Source organism: Pleurodeles waltl, chromosome 6 (assembly GCF_031143425.1).
Source record: "Pleurodeles waltl isolate 20211129_DDA chromosome 6, aPleWal1.hap1.20221129, whole genome shotgun sequence".
In the NCBI taxonomy this organism is placed as follows: domain Eukaryota; kingdom Metazoa; phylum Chordata; class Amphibia; order Caudata; family Salamandridae; genus Pleurodeles; species Pleurodeles waltl.
In genome coordinates, this window is record NC_090445.1 from 885,696,121 (window position 1) to 885,714,074 (window position 17,954).

The 17,954-nt window shown below is 42.7% G+C and overlaps 1 protein-coding gene across 1 annotated transcript in view; it reads right to left on the reverse strand.

Annotated features, from left to right (window-relative positions):
- The window catches only part of CPN1 (carboxypeptidase N subunit 1), a 154,658-nt gene that overhangs the window by 20,424 nt on the left and 116,280 nt on the right, over nt 1-17,954 (reverse strand). The window contains exons 4-5 of the mRNA XM_069239688.1: nt 16,821-17,003; nt 13,093-13,204 (exon numbers count right to left, since the gene is read on the reverse strand). Of these exons, the coding sequence (XP_069095789.1) occupies nt 13,093-13,204; nt 16,821-17,003 (295 nt within the window). The remainder of the gene's footprint in view (nt 1-13,092; nt 13,205-16,820; nt 17,004-17,954) is intronic.

Sequence of the window (17,954 nt, forward strand, 5' to 3'; positions counted from 1 at the left end):
GGCATTGTTGTGAAAGTGGAGAGAAACTATTTGCTGGCAAGGGTCTCAGGGGTTCCATCTGGATTTGTTTTTATGCAGCTTCACTAGAGTTATGTTCAGAAGGCATTAGTCATACTGTGTGCGTTTGGGTTTTCGAGCAAAGTGTGTTCGTGGACCAGCTCTTACCATATAACCTTAACTTGACCCACAGGTGACTCTCAGATCAGAATGTTTTATACAGGCTTTTGAGTAAGCGAGTGGGAGTCGAAAAGTGATTGGGAACACAGAGGGAAGCAGAGGGGCGTGTGCCATGACGTATTTCCTGAGGAGAAACACAACTAGATGAAGATTCCACAATAGAGTTTGTTTGAAACACTCCCCGAGGCCCTCGTCGAGCGATTCATATTGAGTACATAAGACACTCATATGCATGGCCTAAAGCTGTGGCACTTACGTCCTTTACTTTAGGAACAGGTGGACAAGAGATGGACAAGCGTAAGACCTCTTGATTATAGGATCCAGACTGAGCTAAGTGTATGGTACCAAAGTAAGACTGGTGGCAATGAACGTGTGAGAAGTGTTTCAGATTTGTGCCTGATCCCTGATGGAGTGGGAGTCTTATCTCAAGTTCCTGAGGTCAGGCAAGGTGAGGTCACAAAAACACTGTTGAATAAGCTTGGTTCTCTGAAGATAAGCAAGTATGGTTTAGAAGGTTCCTCTCTGCTAGGTAAATCTGTCTCATATCTCTTGTGTCTAAAGGTAAACAGGGAATACCATTAATCAGTCAATCAATCAATCAAAAAGTTGTAAAGCGCACTACTTACCCGAGAGGGTCTCAAGGCGCTGAGGATGCTCACAACATGAAGAGCTATCTCAGATGTGTCGTTGTTCTGGACATCTGAGGAAATCTTCATTTCTAGCTCTAACTGTGGGTAATTTGCTGACCCTGGGAGTATCCATCGGAATAGTTGTTTGGGAATTGATGTGTGAAACATTCTCTGATACCAGCAAACTAATACATTGTAACTATTCCAGGCAATGAAAACGTACTGTACATTTTCGTAAGGCAAAAAGGTATTATTAATTGACTTCTAACAAATTGGGAAGACGGATGTTAACTAGTTTTAAATACACAAAAACAATAGAATATTGGGCACAAAATCACTGGCTGCATCAACTCATTTATGTGTTATTTTCAGTAGTCCATGCCGAAACTAGCATCATTGTTGTCTAACCCACACAATAAGAAATAGCCCAGGGGCAGGCAGTTTACAGTGCAAACTAATATTATCTGTTTTACATTGAGCACATTTCTATTTAGACCACAAAAGGTTGTTCCTTTTTAGGTCGAGCATAGCAGCGTGCAAGCGCTGCTTTTCTGACCTTTTCTAATGTATTTGTGGGGTTTAACTAAACCCACCTCACACCTATCACTTTCATTTGTTCCTGGGCTTGCTTTAAAAAATCCCTTAATGTCATTGATAAATGCTTTACCTTTGTTCCGCCTTGAGGCTGGTTTGTTACTTCCTTGAAGACCGACCCTCTTACACAGATAATTGCATGATTGCCAATATACATTAGTGTGGGCAAACTACTTTTTCCCTTTGTGTCTCCCCTTCATGCTCCATGGCAGCCATGTCACTCGCAGCGTGAACATTGCGAACTCGATCTGTGGTATTGGAGTGCTTATCACATTGCTCACACTGTCACCTAATTGGACTCAGTACAATTTTGCTTAAGGCTCTCGCCTTCGTGCTCCATAGCTTTAAAAAAAACTTTAAATTGGTAAATGCTTTATGTTAAAAACAGAGAAATCCTGAGAGTGGCTCTCCCGGCACAGCAGGAGAGCCGATACTGCAATATTCACTGCATTTAGGAAACTCACCCGGGGCATTTCTTTTACAAAACATTTTGGCCATAACTCAGCCTGTGGTGGTCCTAGGACAATGGGTCCACCACCAAAACATTCACAACACCGTGCTCTTTATGTCTACCTCATCTCTGGGTCCTCACACTTGGTTAGTGGGGACCCCAAAATAATAACCCCACCAACCATTCAGTGTCTTCTTAAGCACTCTCATTGCTGGAACTCTTGTTTTACAACTGGGAGTAGCTGTAACATCATTGCAGTTGCCCTGCTACCCTTAAAATGTGTCATGCATTACATTCTCTAGGGACTAAATACATAGCTACAATGCATTACTTTCAGTCATTTTCTTTTCATGTGGTTATGCCCTCTAGGGGCTAACCATATGGTTACATGACCATGTTTCTTACAAATGTTAATTTCATTGTGGTGTTCTCTAGGGGCTGTTCTGAGCATTACAGTTCACATACTAAAATATGTGCGGCACAAAAACTCACCCCATAATTCTTTGCAGGGCATTACTTTTACAAAACATTTGTGCTCATAACTCAGTCTGTGGTGGCCCTAGTGCAATGGAACCACCTTCAAAACATTCACCATAACGTGCTCCTTCTGTTAAGGTTAGTGGGGACCCTAAAATAATAACCCTTCATACCATTCAGTGTCATTTTAAGCTCTCTTATGGGTGGAACTTTTGTTTTACAGATGGGAGAAGTTTGTGTTTTAAGGGCCTTGTTTGAACTAATATTCCAGTAGGCCTGCTAGCAATTTCATCAAAACAAGAAATTACATATTACAAATAGTTAACAAATTGGACCATCCAGGTGCTGTTAAATGTTTAACTACCCATTTACTTCCAGTCTAGATCCTCCATAACTAACTAGTTGTTCAATACTGGACGAATGTCACCATTGTCTCTTTAATATTAGCCTCTCTTCTATGTTATTTTCATCAAATTGTCCCAGGAATTGCTCCAGCTATTTCAGTCTTAGATTGGAATAAAATAGGCACAGAACAAGGAAGTGGCACTCATCCTCTGTGCATCTATTGTCAGTATAATCCCATGAGGAGGGCACCATCCGCTTTGGAAAAACACAAGCTGGAGAATCCTTAATGGAAATTGTAGATAAAGGGAACAATGATACTGTGGCTTTGCTTTATCCAGATAATATTATTTTCCCGCAACCTTTTTATACCTAGAAAAGCCTAGTCCCAAATTAGAACCAATAAAAAAATGTTGGGTTTGCTGGCTTCTTAATATTTTGTTGTAACTTCCCATATATCTTCTTGAGCCCTATGAGACACCTTTTGTGGCTCCGCCCAAAATATATTTAAACCTAACTTTATAAAGTAGAATGTTTAGAAGATGAGCACATTCAATCTCCCCTTAGGGCCTGTCCCAAAAAACAGCTGGCTGGAAAATAATTTTACCACAAGTTAACAAAAAAAAAAAAAAAAAAAAAGCATAATGCAGCAAATCAATCTCCACTACTAATTCCTAACTTTCATGAAGGGGATTAAAGGTATTGCTTTAGGAAGGCTGGTTATTTGTTTTTCAAAGTACTTCTGTGAGGTTTTTAATGTACTGCTGTTCCCTGTACTCCATAGCTCAGAGCTGTAATGTGCACTTAGATCCACCTTTGCTTGATAAGTGAAGTGGTATTGACTGAAGACCACCACCCCATCTGGAAGTCATAAATTGGCAACACATCAATCAAATAATCACCAGATAGGGCATCCAGGCACTTGCAGGTCCCAGAGGCTTATTCAAACAGCCAGGTCTTAAGGGGCATTAGGAATTCCGAAAGTGAGGTGACGGTCCGGAGGTGCGTGCAGAGGTTGTTCGAGGTTGTTGCTGTGATTTGAGAGAAGGAGTGACCGCCACTTCTGCTTGAGCAGATGCAGGGAGTATGGGCGAGCAGAAGGGAGGCAGACCGTACTCTTCTCAATGGTTGGTGGAAGTTCAGGCAGTGGTTAATGTATGCAGGTCCTTGGCCGTGTGTGTGTGGGTCAGCAGTTCGAATTGGCATCACTACTGTACAGGGAGCCAGTGGAGTTGCCTGAGGTGGGGTGTGATGTGGGTCCGTTGGGGAAGGCCAAAGATGAGTCTGGCTGCGGCATTCTGTGTGGTCTGAAGTCTCTGTAGGAGGTTTGTGGCGATTCCTACATGGAGAGCATTGCCGTAGTCCGGTCAGCTCGTGATGTGGTCCTGTGTCATAGTGTGTCTCGTGTAGTGGTATCCACTTGAAGATCTTACGTGGCATGTGCAAAATGAGGAAGCAGGCAGAGGCGACAATGCTGATCTGTGATTTCATGGTGAGCTTGTTGTTAATGATGATTCCGAGGTTTCTGACATGGTTTCAGGGACTGGGTTTGGGACCTAGGTCTGAAGGCCACCAGGAGTTGTTCAATGTGTTACCAAAGATCAGTCTTGTCTGTGTAACTTTCCATTATGAGGTTTTGGTGACATGAGGTACAAACATACAGTATTGTTGGTGTGTTTATTTTTTTTATTTTTTGTAGTGCGGACCAGGCTTTCGACACTTAAGACCACTTTCATAAATTCCTGGAAAGTCAGTATGTGAGGTGAGTTTTGTTGTTTAGGTTTTCAAAGAGACAGAACTGGCAAGTCCACATTAGGACGTTATGAATTACAGCAGTTTCTTGTTGTTTTTTATAGAGGTAGGAGTGTTCTTACATGAGATGAGGAGCCGGTTGGCCTTCGTTCTCTTGATTTCTTCTGTAACCCCATGAACTGAGGTTGAATGGCTCCAAGGTGAGTTTTTTACATGAGGGAAAGAGTTCGCATATTTTACTACTTTAGCAAATTAATGAAGTATATATTCCCCATGCTTGTCTCTTAGGTTGCTCCCTCATTTACTTATCGTGTACTGGCGAAGACTCGTTATTAAGGTCCCAACTGGCCTTCTGTCCTTTTTCTTGGGTCGAAACGTCGATAATCTCCTGCCTTTATAGCCTGGATTGTGTGGGCTATCCACAATGGGACAACAATGACTTAAGCAACTCCCTCTTCAATGTGGAATAGATTTGAAGTGCTTAATTTGATAGATGAACAGACTCTGTTCTAAAGAAAAGTTGATTATGCCATGTTTCATTCGGTTTTCTTTTGCTTTAATTCCTACATGTGCACTTTTTCTGAGAACTTTGTTATATTCAATGGGGCAACCATGTATATGTGTATGATGTATAAATATTATTAATTTCTAATACAATTCAAAGTTTTTGCATTTAGTTTGTAATTCTTTTTGAGATGTTTGCGTTTACTTCTCCCTTTTTGAGTAATAAGAGTTGTCTATTTCTCTTGAAATTGCATTATGTAAAGATACGTTAATTGAGTTAACGTATTCGGATTTGCTGGTACGACCATTTTTTCTATGTATCGCATTATACGCAGGTCCTTTCGCTTCAGAGGTAACTCCATTAACGTTGAAAGGCCTGTTTTGCACATTTAATACATTGTTTGTGCAAGATGTTTTTTTCTCTCTGCTGCAGACGTTGCAACTTCAGAAACCTCCTGTTAGCTAGTGAATAAACCCTTGTTTTAAATTAGGCAACGGATAGTGAGGTTCCACTGGGAGAAGATGAAGATGACAAGAAGAATGATTAATGGGAAAAAGGTTTGAATCACAGGACAACACTTATTTTTAAGGGACTAATGTCCACAAGTCTATTATGCTCTGGTGAAAGCATGGGGAGTAAACTTGTTCTCAGGAGCCTGCTGATATTCTATTTGTGGATAAAGAAGACAAAAGAAAATAATGTTGCAACATGGAAGTTGTGTGTTCATATTAATGTGTATTCCTAGATTAGGGTGCAAGAAAATCCTGCATAGTAGTATGCACAAGTTGAAAGATTTGTAAAAATCTCAAAGGTTTTGTGGACAGATTTGAATACTTTATTTGATGTTGTGGTGCCAAGTAATCTGTGCGCAGAATGCAAGATAGCTGTGCAATGTTCACGTTCTGAACCCCTAAGAGATGTACATAGTAGTGCAACTGTGGTAATAACTAAAATATGATGAGGTGATTATCTTTTCCAAAAGAAATGTTTCTCTGAGAGACATTGACTGATTAAAGATTAACAGAACCACACAAAAAGCGAAAGAATCAGTGCATGCTTATTATGAATGATTGTTGCAGGTGTTTAGACAACAAAGGGTACACCAAAGTCCCAAAAAGGGAGATATGGGGACTTTTGTCTCACAGTTCGTTCTTGGGTTTCAACCGAGATCAGTAAGCACATACAACAGACTGTAATTTGCTGGAAGACAAACCTCTAGATGAGATCCTAAGGTATGCAAAATACTGTAGTGATAAGCAGAAATTGAAACAGAAGAGGCTGAAGACGTAATTTATGCTTCCGCAGACAAAGATGGCATAAAATGGGTTTCAGAACCAATCGCATGGCTTAAATTTAGGTAGAAGACAAGGTCTTGGTTTTTAGGCTAGAGGTCAAATGGCTGAAGACGTAATTTATGCTTCCGCAGACAAAGATGGCATAAAATGGGTTTCAGAACCAATCGCATGGCTTAAATTTAGGTAGAAGACAAGGTCTTTGTTTTTAGGCTAGAGGTCAAATGGCACAAGGCGTAGTTGGTGTTTCACAGGGTAGAAGTTGAAGTTTCTTAGTTGATCCAAATTCAAGAATACACATTCCAACGTTGAAGAAAATAACCTCTTGTCAGTATTGAAATAGGCTCGGGCATTGGAAGACAGAGTGTAGACATAATCTGTCTAAGTTTGGATTGCAAGCAGATACAGATATGCTGTGTATACTCAAGTAAATTGTATTTTTTGATTTCTCCTTAATAGCAAAGTCTGATTTTATGTCACAATTCTGAAAATGTCACATTCAGAAAATTGGCATTTCTTTGTCATTGACCTTTGTGCCTTCTGCCAGTATTCTGGGTCACCTGACACTGAATGACTCTGCTGTTGCGGTTTATGTATTGCTTCCAGACAGTAACACAAAGGAGGCTTAGGTGTAGATAGTCTGGGCCATCCTAGCAAGATGGTTGTGGGGGTGGAGCTGTGCCCTGCCATGCTTTCACTTCAAAGGACTTGCCTCCAACACACTCAAAGGAACTTGACACTAACCTTTTGTTCCCCCAGAAATCTTGCAGCTAGCTTTTAAAGGGTAAGGGAGCTTTTAAAGAGTAAGGGAAGAACCAGATGTGGGGTAGAAAATGGGGTGTACCTATCAGTACACCCCTGGACCTTTGGACATTACGGAAGGAGGAATGTTTTGTCACTAGAGGACTGCCCTGCTGCTACCAGAGGACTGCCCTGCTGCTTGAGAACTGCCTTGCCCTCTTAGAAGGAAGACTGAACTTGGTTTCTTCATCCCAAGCTAACCTGAGTAACTCCAATGGTCAGTTGGCAGACCTCTGATCTGAGCTAAGGAACATATCAAATCCCAGACAGCTTCCTACAACTGACCTTCTGCATTGGACCTGCCTGGACCTGTAACAGAACCTACCTGAGCACTGATGGCCACTTCTGAACGGAGTCCCTGATCCCCAAGAGATGCCTCTCCAGGTCACGAACCCTTGCTTGGTATCAGTTGAGATCCTGAAGAAGAAAGGTGAAATCCTGAAGTTTTGGGTTATTTGTAAGAGTGAACAGCCTTGTTCGTGCTGTGACTCTGCCATCTGCGATTACCGCTAATGCGACTCTTGACACTACAGTGCCTGCCAGTGACAACTGGCAATGTGAGATCCGCACTCCATGCTACAGCTCGACCATCTGTAAAGACCACCCAGCTCTTTGGGTTACACTGATGACAGCCTGTGCTGCCCCACCTGCTCTTCACCCTACCTACAGCAACAACCATCTACAAGGCTCTACCTGCTCCTCGAGACCTCCTCCACCACAGAATGAACTCTTTGTGCTGGACTTTGAGAAGGTCACTTTTTCAGTGGAACTAAACTTGTCCCTGTCTCCAGCCTGGGCTCTATCATGGTCCGAGCTTGTGACTTTCCACCAGATAAACACAACTCTTTGTACTTGTAGGCGCTATATCTACTTAACATTTTTAAATTGCATATATTCTGTTGAACTGATTGGATTTTTGTCATTCTGGTCTCATTTTATTTATAAAAGTGCACTCTGTTTTTCTAAATTAGTTTGGGGTTTTTCTTAGCTGGTTTTAACTTTACTGCAGTTTATGCACTGCATAAATTGTTAACTCCTTGCCAGTGAGTTAAGCCTGACTGCTTTTGTGCCAAGCTACCAAAAGTTTAAGCACAGGTTAATTTAGTGTCTTTTGTGGTTCACCCTGTGCTAGAAATTGAGTTACTGGTTGAATGAGGTGTGAGCCCTGGTCAATCAGCAACCACAGTCATAGTCAGGGTAAGACACAAGCAAACCCCAAATTGATCTGTGCCCAACCCCTAATAGCTAGGCACAGAGCAGTCAGGCTTAACTTATAGGCAAAGTGCAAAGAAATGGTGCAACACTTTAAACAGTAAAACAGTGAAAACACCACAAAGAAAGATTCCACACCAGGTTTGAAAATAGAGCTTCATTTAATAAATAAAACAAGACCAAAATAACAAATATCCATCAGTAAAACCAGAGTGCATTTTTGAAGAATAGTGTGTAAAATAGAGCCTAAAAGCAGAAAATGCCTACTGCAGCTAACTGGTCGTGCTGGACTGGGTCTAAGTCAAACATTCGGACTGATTGTGATGGAGTGTTGGTCAGCTGCAGACCCAGATTAGTCCCACTGAAGGTTTACCTTCTCAAGTTTTTTGCCAAGAGTCCCGTTTGCACTAGAGAGAGTCGTAGGGAACAAGGAGAGCATCGTGGGTGGTGGTTAGTGCGGTATGAGGAGCAGGCCCGGAGTCATGGATAGGTAGGCTTCTGTTTTGCATCGGCAGTCGTCTGCGGGCGAATGATGCTTGATGTGCGAAGAGATGGGCTTGTACCAACTTGTGCTGATTTTTAGTGTGAGTAGCATGGTTTAGGTGCGAACGGGCCAGTTCATGGTAGTGAAGATCTCAAAGCTTGATTTAAAGAGCCCGGGAGCCATGCCAAATGATCCAGGATCTGAGAGTCACACTTGGGGGTCATGAACTCGCTGCAGCTTGTTCTAGGAAATGTTGGGGAGCCTTTTATGTGCCTTTGGCTCAGATCAGACGGCCAGCAGACTAGACCTTAAAGTCACTCGGTCCTGTGTTCAAAAATAAGTTGCACTTCCTGTTCTTCTTCCCCAGGCAAGTGGGCAGTAGGTCAGCACAACAGGACAGCAGTTTCTCTAGAGCAGTAGCCCAGCAGAGTGTCAGTGTTTGTAGCAGCACAGCAGTCCTCCTCCTGGCAGAGTATCCACACGTCAAGAAGTATACTTAAGAGTTGGTGTCAAAGGTCCTTCTTTTATGCGTTGGTTCCCCAGTTCTAGAACGTGGGAGAAGCTTCTAGACAGTGGCTTTGAAGTGCATGGAATTTCCTGCCCCCTCTGCCTTGGCTCCGAGGTGGCTGAAGTGAAAAAGCAGGGTCATCAGGCCCTTTTTGTGAAGGCAGAACACAGGCTATTCAGGTGAAAGTGGGTCTGTGCTCAGCTCCACTTCCCATCCTGCCACCAGATGTCCACTCGGGCATGCCTAATCCTTTTATTGTTTGACTGTCTGGGAGGAATTCACAAAGTCCAATTGTCAGTTACACCCAGTCATGGGACCCAAGCCAGGCTACAGGCACAAAAAGTCTGAGGGCAGAAAAATGCCACCTTTCTAAAAGTGGCATATTTAAAATTGTGATAAAAAAACAATTCACCACTGAGTAGGGATTTTCACCCCAATTCCTGAGATACCAAATAGGAACTGATTATCTCTTCCTATTTAGACATTACACTTATAAAATGTAATAAGGCAACTCTAAAGTTATCCCATGGGAGACATAGGCCTTGCAGTAGTGGAAAAAAAATGTAAGAGTGTTTCACTCCCAGGACATGTAAAACTTAAAAGTACATGTCAATTTTTTTAATACATTTCACCTTGCCCGCTGGGCTGTTCAAGCCACCCTATGGGTTATATAAAAATGAAGATTTGGGCCTGGCAAAAGATTTATTTTGCCAGGTCGAAATGGCAGTTTCAAACTGCACACACTGGCTGCAGTGGCAGGCTTGAGACATGTTTAAAGGGCTACTTAAGTGGTTGACACAATCAGTGTTGCATGGCCACTAGTAGCATTTACTTTTCAGGCCCTGTGTACATGTAGTAACGTTTTACTAGGGATTTACAAGTAAATCAAACAGGCCAATTGGGTATGAGCCATTGTTACCGTGTCTTAAGGAGAGAGCAGAAGCACTTTAGCACTGAATAGAAGTGGTAAAGTGCCCAGAGTTCTAAGGCCAAATAAATAGGTTCAATAAAATGGAAGAAGAGAGGCAAAATGTTTGGGGCAGACCACCCTAAGGTTGACAGCTCTCACCCTAAAAAGGATTGTTGTTGTTGCCTGAGTGGAGCTTCCTCTCCCTTCAACCAATGACCCAATTTCTTTCAGGTGTGAATAAGAATACTGGGCTTCATCTATATTAGTTGCTAAAGAAATGCTATATGTCTGTATATCTATATATGTATATCTGCCATCGTCTATTCACAGAATCGTTCAGCTGATGATCCAAGACCCAACTGGAAACAAGGCAAAACCTAGGCATATGTGTCCCTATTCACTTTATTAAGGACAGTTACCAAAGTGCTGTATAAATGTGGGTACCCAGTGGTACGCTAATTTATAAATGGTAGGTTTGAAACTTCTCAATAAATCAAGATAGAGAGCTGGATCGAGGAGAATGCCCTTAGGAGGCATGCAGTTAGAGCAGGATTGGTGTAGAGATGGCATTAGGAAGGACAGCATTCAGGTGTCTTTAGGCAAGCAAAGAAACATATCAAAAGAGGGAATGCACACATAGATGGTAAGAGGTAGTAACTTGTAAGTGACAGTACAATGCCATTGATGAGAAGGGGTGTATAGAATAATACAGGAAGAAAAAAGGATGGAAATAAACAATGGCTACATTTAAACGCAATGCAAAGAAAAGACAATAGAAAAGTGTGAAAAGGGAAGGCAACCAAGAAAAAACCCTAGAAATGGAAAAATGTTGGCAGGAGAGGGGAGAAGAAAAGGAAAGCTATGGAGGAATTGAATATAGAACGAAGCAGGGAAAGCAAACAGGAAGGGAAACCAATAACACATGGATACAGCAATAAAAGCAGTAAAATGGTAGTGAGGATAAGATCGTAGGGGTTTGAAAGGTGCAAAATTGTTACATTCTCTGAATAATGTACTATTGGCTTTGTCTGATCTGTGAAATAAAAAACACTGAGGTGGATTAAAAATAATGCCTAAGTTCGAGATCATAGAAGAAGGACAAGCAGGGAAGGGGGAGACATATCAAGGAAGGGCAGTATGCCTAGGTTGAATATGCAGACAAAAACAAGACATACGTTTTAAAGGAACTGAGAAGAAGAGAGTGGGATGTCATCTATGAGGGGCATGCACAGCTGGAAAACTTGTTATGAAGATTCGAATCAAGGAGAGGCATATAGTTGAGAGCCCTCCACAAAGAAATGGAAAGAGTGAAAATAGAAATAATAGAGGCAGAAAGTGGGGAGTACCATCCTGAATGTACAAGGAATTTAAAGACTAATCAGTCCAAGGTACCAAACATAACAGAACAGAGCCTGAGATCCCTGCTGAAGGCAGTTTCATTAACGTATGTGATCCAAATGTCAGACTGGAATGGAAACAGTAGAGAATTGGATTTGAGATGAAAACAGATTTGTTTAAAGGTCTTATCCCTCCCATAACTTTGAAAGGTAAGGAAAAAGAGAAAAGGACAACAGATGAAAGGAGAAGGATCAAGTAAGGTTTTTCCGTGGGCAAGATAAACAACGCCATCACCATGTTTTCCCTACCAAAGACCTGGAGTGCAGACATCAGAACTACCTTTCTGCCCCTAACCAAGGAAAATCAATCAAGGAATATATTTTATAGTTCTGGTGATTTCACAAACTCTCTTTTTGCATAATTAAGACCTATTTCATGATGTTTTGCCAACATGGGCATTGCAAGAGATGAGACTGAAAACGATTGGACCAGAGAGATCAATAAATTGATTTTTCAGGAGTGAAGCGACCACTTCTTGTTTCAGGTTGGGTGCATCACATCTGCAGGGAACAACAATCACTGTCGGAAGCAGTAATATAAACCCATGGTCCATCTCATGAGAACCTTGGCAGACAAGGGCCCAGATGCCAATTAGAATAGCTTCTGTTCACTACTTTATCTGCCAATCTCTGTTCGTTCGGGGAGGGGGGGCTTAAATATATTAAAAACTGCAGGAAGCAAGGACACCCTCATTTGTTACTATTCTTCACGTGAAAAGAATACTCTTTAAATGCGTGAGCAATTATTGAGTAGTGGTTACAATTAAATGAAAATGAAATGCCTGTTTGCCTCCACAATTTATTAAGTGTTTAGCAAACACCAGAATAATTTAGCTGTGAGTAGACTAAAAGACTTGACCACTTTAACCCAGACAGTATCTTCACACAATCTTTCATTTCAAAGTCATCTGTAACATTAAACTTTTCATCCCATTCATACGGTCAGCAAAATCTGAATACTGTCTCCTCCCACTCTTTGATTTCCCCCCTTGAACTGGTTGAGGTGACAACTGGTTATACCAAGGCTAGGTGATCTGAAAGACTTGTAGAGGGGCTCTAAATAATTGTGAATGATCCTAATTAGATAACATTTCTGAGTTTTATTTTGCCTTTAAGAAACTGATTAGGAATATCTGAGAACAAATATATACCCAAGTTTTTCCTACTATGATAATATTAGTCATTTTTGAAAATAGTTGCAAATGGTGCTCACTCCCACTCATTTCTTGAGATCCTAAAGTATATTTCATTATCAAACTTTGAACGAATGCAAGAGAAAGAATAGCAAAAAGGAGAAAGAAAGAGGATGACAAAAAGAGGAAAACAGTGATAAAGGGCGACTTCATGAAAAAGAACCAGCAAGAGTGAGATTAAAAGCGGAGAGTGGTGGAATTTAAGAGCCAAGGAGTGGAGTCCAGTCTGTGCAGCATGGGTACTTGGCTACCCATGGTGCAGCAGCACTGGTGGCGGCTCCGTTTTTACAAATCAAGTACTCATAGGACATATCCTTAGCTGGCCGTTTCTTGACATAAGGTGAGTTGAGATGTTATCTGGGCGTTACCTTTCGACAAAGAGTACCAAGAGGCTCCATTTGTGATTCCCTCTGCGAAGAAGTCGTCACAGTTCCAGCCGCTGCTCATCCAGCCGTGGGCATAAGAATAGGTTTTGGCCAGCTGAGAAGAGAGGTTGAGATGATTATAGAACAGAACAGTTCTCTTCAACTTCCCCCAAAACCCATTTTTCACCATTTAGTCCTGATTTTATAAAGGAATGTTCAATCACTGTATAGCTGTGGCAGCACTATATGGGAAGCCCTCTGTGTCCGCAGCACTCTCCAACAACTAAAGAAATGTACCGACTGCATGCAAGCAGGAAAGCACAGCGGAATGGCTATGCACGTCATATTGTTTAAAGCTATTTTTGAGGCACTAAACAAAACAACCCAAGAGAAGACATCACACTTGCATCATGACATTTATTGAAAACAAATTGTGTTCATTGACTGTCCTTAGCTTTACACCCCCCCTTTACAATATTATGCTTGTCTACAAATGGCATCCTAATTTTTCTACACTAAATGTTGTCCCTCTTTTTCTTTTAAAACGTGTTTATCTATTTTCCAAGTACAAAGCATATCAACAGATCGTATACAACATCAGCACTGCACAATGGCATATGTAAGCCACTAAGTAGTTTTGTAGCTTAATATACATGATACATCTAATAACACATCGAAACAATCTAACCACATGTGTATGTGGCATACTCCACTCCGGTCACTTTCCTCCCCCTGCAGCCTCTGGAACCTCCTAAAGTCCCATACCCAGCCCAATGGGACTCTGCCGCCATCACCCCAGATGTTTCACGTGCTGTCCACCTTCATTCTTCCCAAGGGTGCCTCCCCAGGTATTAAACTTTTTGGCACGGTGAGCGGTGTTCACATCGTGTCAACCTTTCAGCACCAGGTCCCAGCCGCTTCACGGGGTATGGTCATCATGTAGGTATCCCATGTAAGTAGCGGATCCTGCCCTGTTCTCTAGTGCAGTATCATGTGGACTGCAGTTCAGCTGTGCTCCATTTACTCAGTTTAGCACGCCATCTATGTATCAATGGTGCCACAGGCGATGTCCATGCCATTGTTATGCAGCACTTTGCTAAGATCAATGCTAGGATCTGAAACAGCAACAGGCCTCTTGTTTTTCTGATAAAACTCCTCACATGAAGAATATACTGCAACAGTTCTAGGGGAAACAAACTGCCCATTACTTCCCTCACTGTCTGTGCGACCTGCTGCCAGAAGGGACCAAACCACATGCATAAAGTTTGCCTTCTCCTCACCACACCTACGGCATCTACTAGCTGCTCCAGGGTACATATGCCCAATCCTCTGCGGTGTCAGATATGCATGATGCAAGAAATAGTATTAGGTGAAACTGTGCATTCCTAGACACTTGCCTAACCACCTGCAGACAGCTAGCCCACTCCTTGCCCAGGATATCAATGCAGGGAGTCTTCCACCAATCTTTCCATGTCATAGTCTCCCGTGCGAAATGACTCCACAGAGCAGCAAAGAGAGGAGCTATGCCCTGGAGCAATCTCCCCACAGTCAATACCACGTTTAATGGGGCCCCCAGTGAAAGGCACTCCCTGTCAGATCCCCCCAAGTCCTCCTCATCACTTTCCTGAGGTCAGAGTAGACCTCCCCAAAGCCATATCACCCCATCAGCTCCCCAAAGGCACGCATCCCTTCATCAGTCATCACATCCGCCCATGTTTGAATCCTGACCTCCTCCCAGTGTTGGGATCTGTATATCTCCTGTAGACCTGGACATTCCACATTGCTCACAATGGGAGGCAGGGGCAAAGGGTGTAGACCTTGTGTTGCCACTAATATAGCACCTCCATATCCGCAAAGCACCTTACAATAGTATACTGTCTCTCCTGCCGGGAGTAGTGGTGTCCAAAAGTCTATGGAGGAGGGGCTTTCCTCTCAGGTTGTGGAGCACACTCAGATATTCCAGCCTTGGTGCCTGGGCCAACCATTCTATGGGCCAATGCTGCTGTGCAGCTGCATACTACAGCTTGTAGAATAGGTCACCCAAACCGCCATTATCCAGTGGCGCATACAGCTTATTGAGAGCCACGAGTCACCTACTGTTGCCCCCTGTTAGCTGTCAGCCAACTTTGCAGGTTCAGGACCTTCGGGATGGCTGTGAAGGAATACAGCAGTCTAGCTCCAGCAGGGGAACGAACGATGCATAGATGCCAATGCTTTGCCCAGGTTGCTTTGAGCAAGGCATCCTCCTCATGTTACACCTGGGCCACTAGGTACTTCAAGATGTCAAACTGCCAGGGCAGCCCCGTATTAGGCAACACCTCTCTCTGTACGATTGACAGCGATGTTAGATGGAACAAACAAGCCTTGTCCCAATTAATTTGGAGTACTGACACTCTCCCAAAGTCCTCCAGCATTGACATGACTCTTGGCAGCACAATAGGGTCGCCCTTCAAGTACACAAGTACTTCTTCGGTGTACAGGGAAACCACGTGTGCTGCCCATGTACTATTAAGCCCCACTGCAGCGCCCAGTCCCTCAAAAGACATACCAAGGGCACCATTGGCTGAGCAAACAACAAGGGGGATAATAGGCCCCCGGGTCTTGTCACCCTTGCTATGGAAAATGTTTCCAAAATCATACACCACATACCCACCAGGCAACAGGATCATTATATAAAAGTGCTAACTATCTGAGAAAGAGTGGGCCCATACCCATCTTCTGCAGGCCTGCCATTAGGTAAGTCCACCCAAGGGTGTCAAAGGCCTTCTCCACGGACACCCCCCACCCCTCTGTGTCCATGGGTAATGCCCAGTCCATGATATGAAAGAGTTGTAGATTGAGAAACGTACCCATCCCCAGAATGAAACCATTTTGGTCTGGATGTACCAGTGTCCCCACCACCTCCATCAGTCTGCTGGCCAAGATCCTACCAAGAACCTTCTAATCAAGGTTGAGTAGTAATAGAGGATGATAGCACATCACGTTTAGGGAGTCACGCCGTGCTTAGGAAGCACATCTGTCACTGCCTCCCTCATGGAGGGCGGAAGACAACCTTGGGCCAAAGCCTCCTCATATGCTTTCAGCAATTTGGGTGCTAACGAGGCCTGGTAATAGACATAGAACTCAAGCAGAAACCCATCGGTCCCCAGAACCTTTCACAGGCTGTCACTCTTGTTGAAGGAAAGACAAAATAGTTACACAGTTTTCTTGACATGTTCCTTCCATCTATAATTGAGGAAATGGCTTGCAAAAAAATCAAAACTGGGTGCATGCAGTTAGGAAAGGTTTGCATTGTCTTTTTATTAGGCAAATAACCTGCAGTAACACTTTACTAGGCACTCACACATAACTTAAATATGTCAATAGAGTGTAAGCCTCTTCTACCACATCGAAAGGAGAGCACAAGCACTTTAGTACTGGTTAACAGTGATAAGGTGCAGAGTCCCGAGGCCAACAAAAATGAGATCAACAAAAATAGGACTGGTAAGGGCAAAAGCTTTGGGCTGTGACCACCATAATGCTGACAGGGCTAACTGGTTGAAAATATTCAGTGCACAATTTGCAACCACTCTTTGCAGCATCTTGCTTCACAGGTCAGGCCCTAAGCATCATCGCCAGGGTCAGTTTTCTTTCCAAGCAGCCATTTGGGTAGGTTACGCTTTGACCACCACAGAGATCACCTGGGCCAGAACGGTGAAAGTACTTTAATATTCACCTCTCAGTTTGCTCACCTTTTTGAAGAGGTTGTCATCAGGGGTTGGGGAGAGCGCAGTTTTGCGGTTGCCTCTTATCCGCAGCTCTCTAGATTTGTCATACGGGTAATTTGCCACCACGGCTCCTCCGTGCAGGTTTGCTGACAGTACAAAGTTGTAATTTGTAATCCACTCAATGATCGCTTTAGTTTCCGCTTCCACCTGCGAAGGAGACACTTTGCTGAGTAGGATTACTCAAAGAAGGTGACTCCCAAGAAAACAAAGGTGAGCACGAAATGCAATGCTTGTTTCTTGCCCTGCACGATGCCAAATAATGCTCTGATCTATTGCTGATTCTTTCTTGCTTGGGGATCGTGACAGAGTAGAACGTTAATACCTCAGATTAATACATTTTAATAAAACTACTAAATGTGTGAATTAAATAGCGACCATATGATAAAACTGGGAAGTAACAAAACACATCAGGACGGTAATTTACTTTATTTATGTTGTTGTGTTTTTAGTTCTTTTTTGGTAATGTATGTCAGTTGTTTGTTTGTTTTCAAGGGGCAGACTTCACATATCACGCATTAAATGGTATGCAATGTTGCAAATAGATGCAAAGGTATTTCAGCACGCAACACGACCTACACACTCACATTACAGCATGACGTGTGCCCTGTATGGATGTGCGCACACTGCAATATGTTGTATTACATGAACAAAGTGCATAGACGTTATAGCATGCAGAATACCCAGATACATGTACGGTTAACCAATGCATGTGTGTACCTAGTTCTATAGACCGCCAATTTAACATAGAGTAGTCCCTATGGAGTCTACCACTGAATCACAGTGGAAATATCTAGATGCAAAAATATTTCTTCCACTATATCAACCTTACATCGCAAGGTTAGCTTAGGTACGAATGGTAACCATATACTTAAACTGACAATACAGTTCACGCTTTAGAAGAACCAATATTCATGCCGTTCCATGTCCGGATGCAATATAGTGACATGCAACTGTTTTGCTTTCTTGCATACATATTTAGACATACATCATCATGTCTGCACACCCATAGGTCGTCATGCAGTATGACTTGGATAAAGCCATTTTCAAGTGTGTGGTCAATAATTAAATGGACAGATTATGTGTGAATAGTTAGGAAGC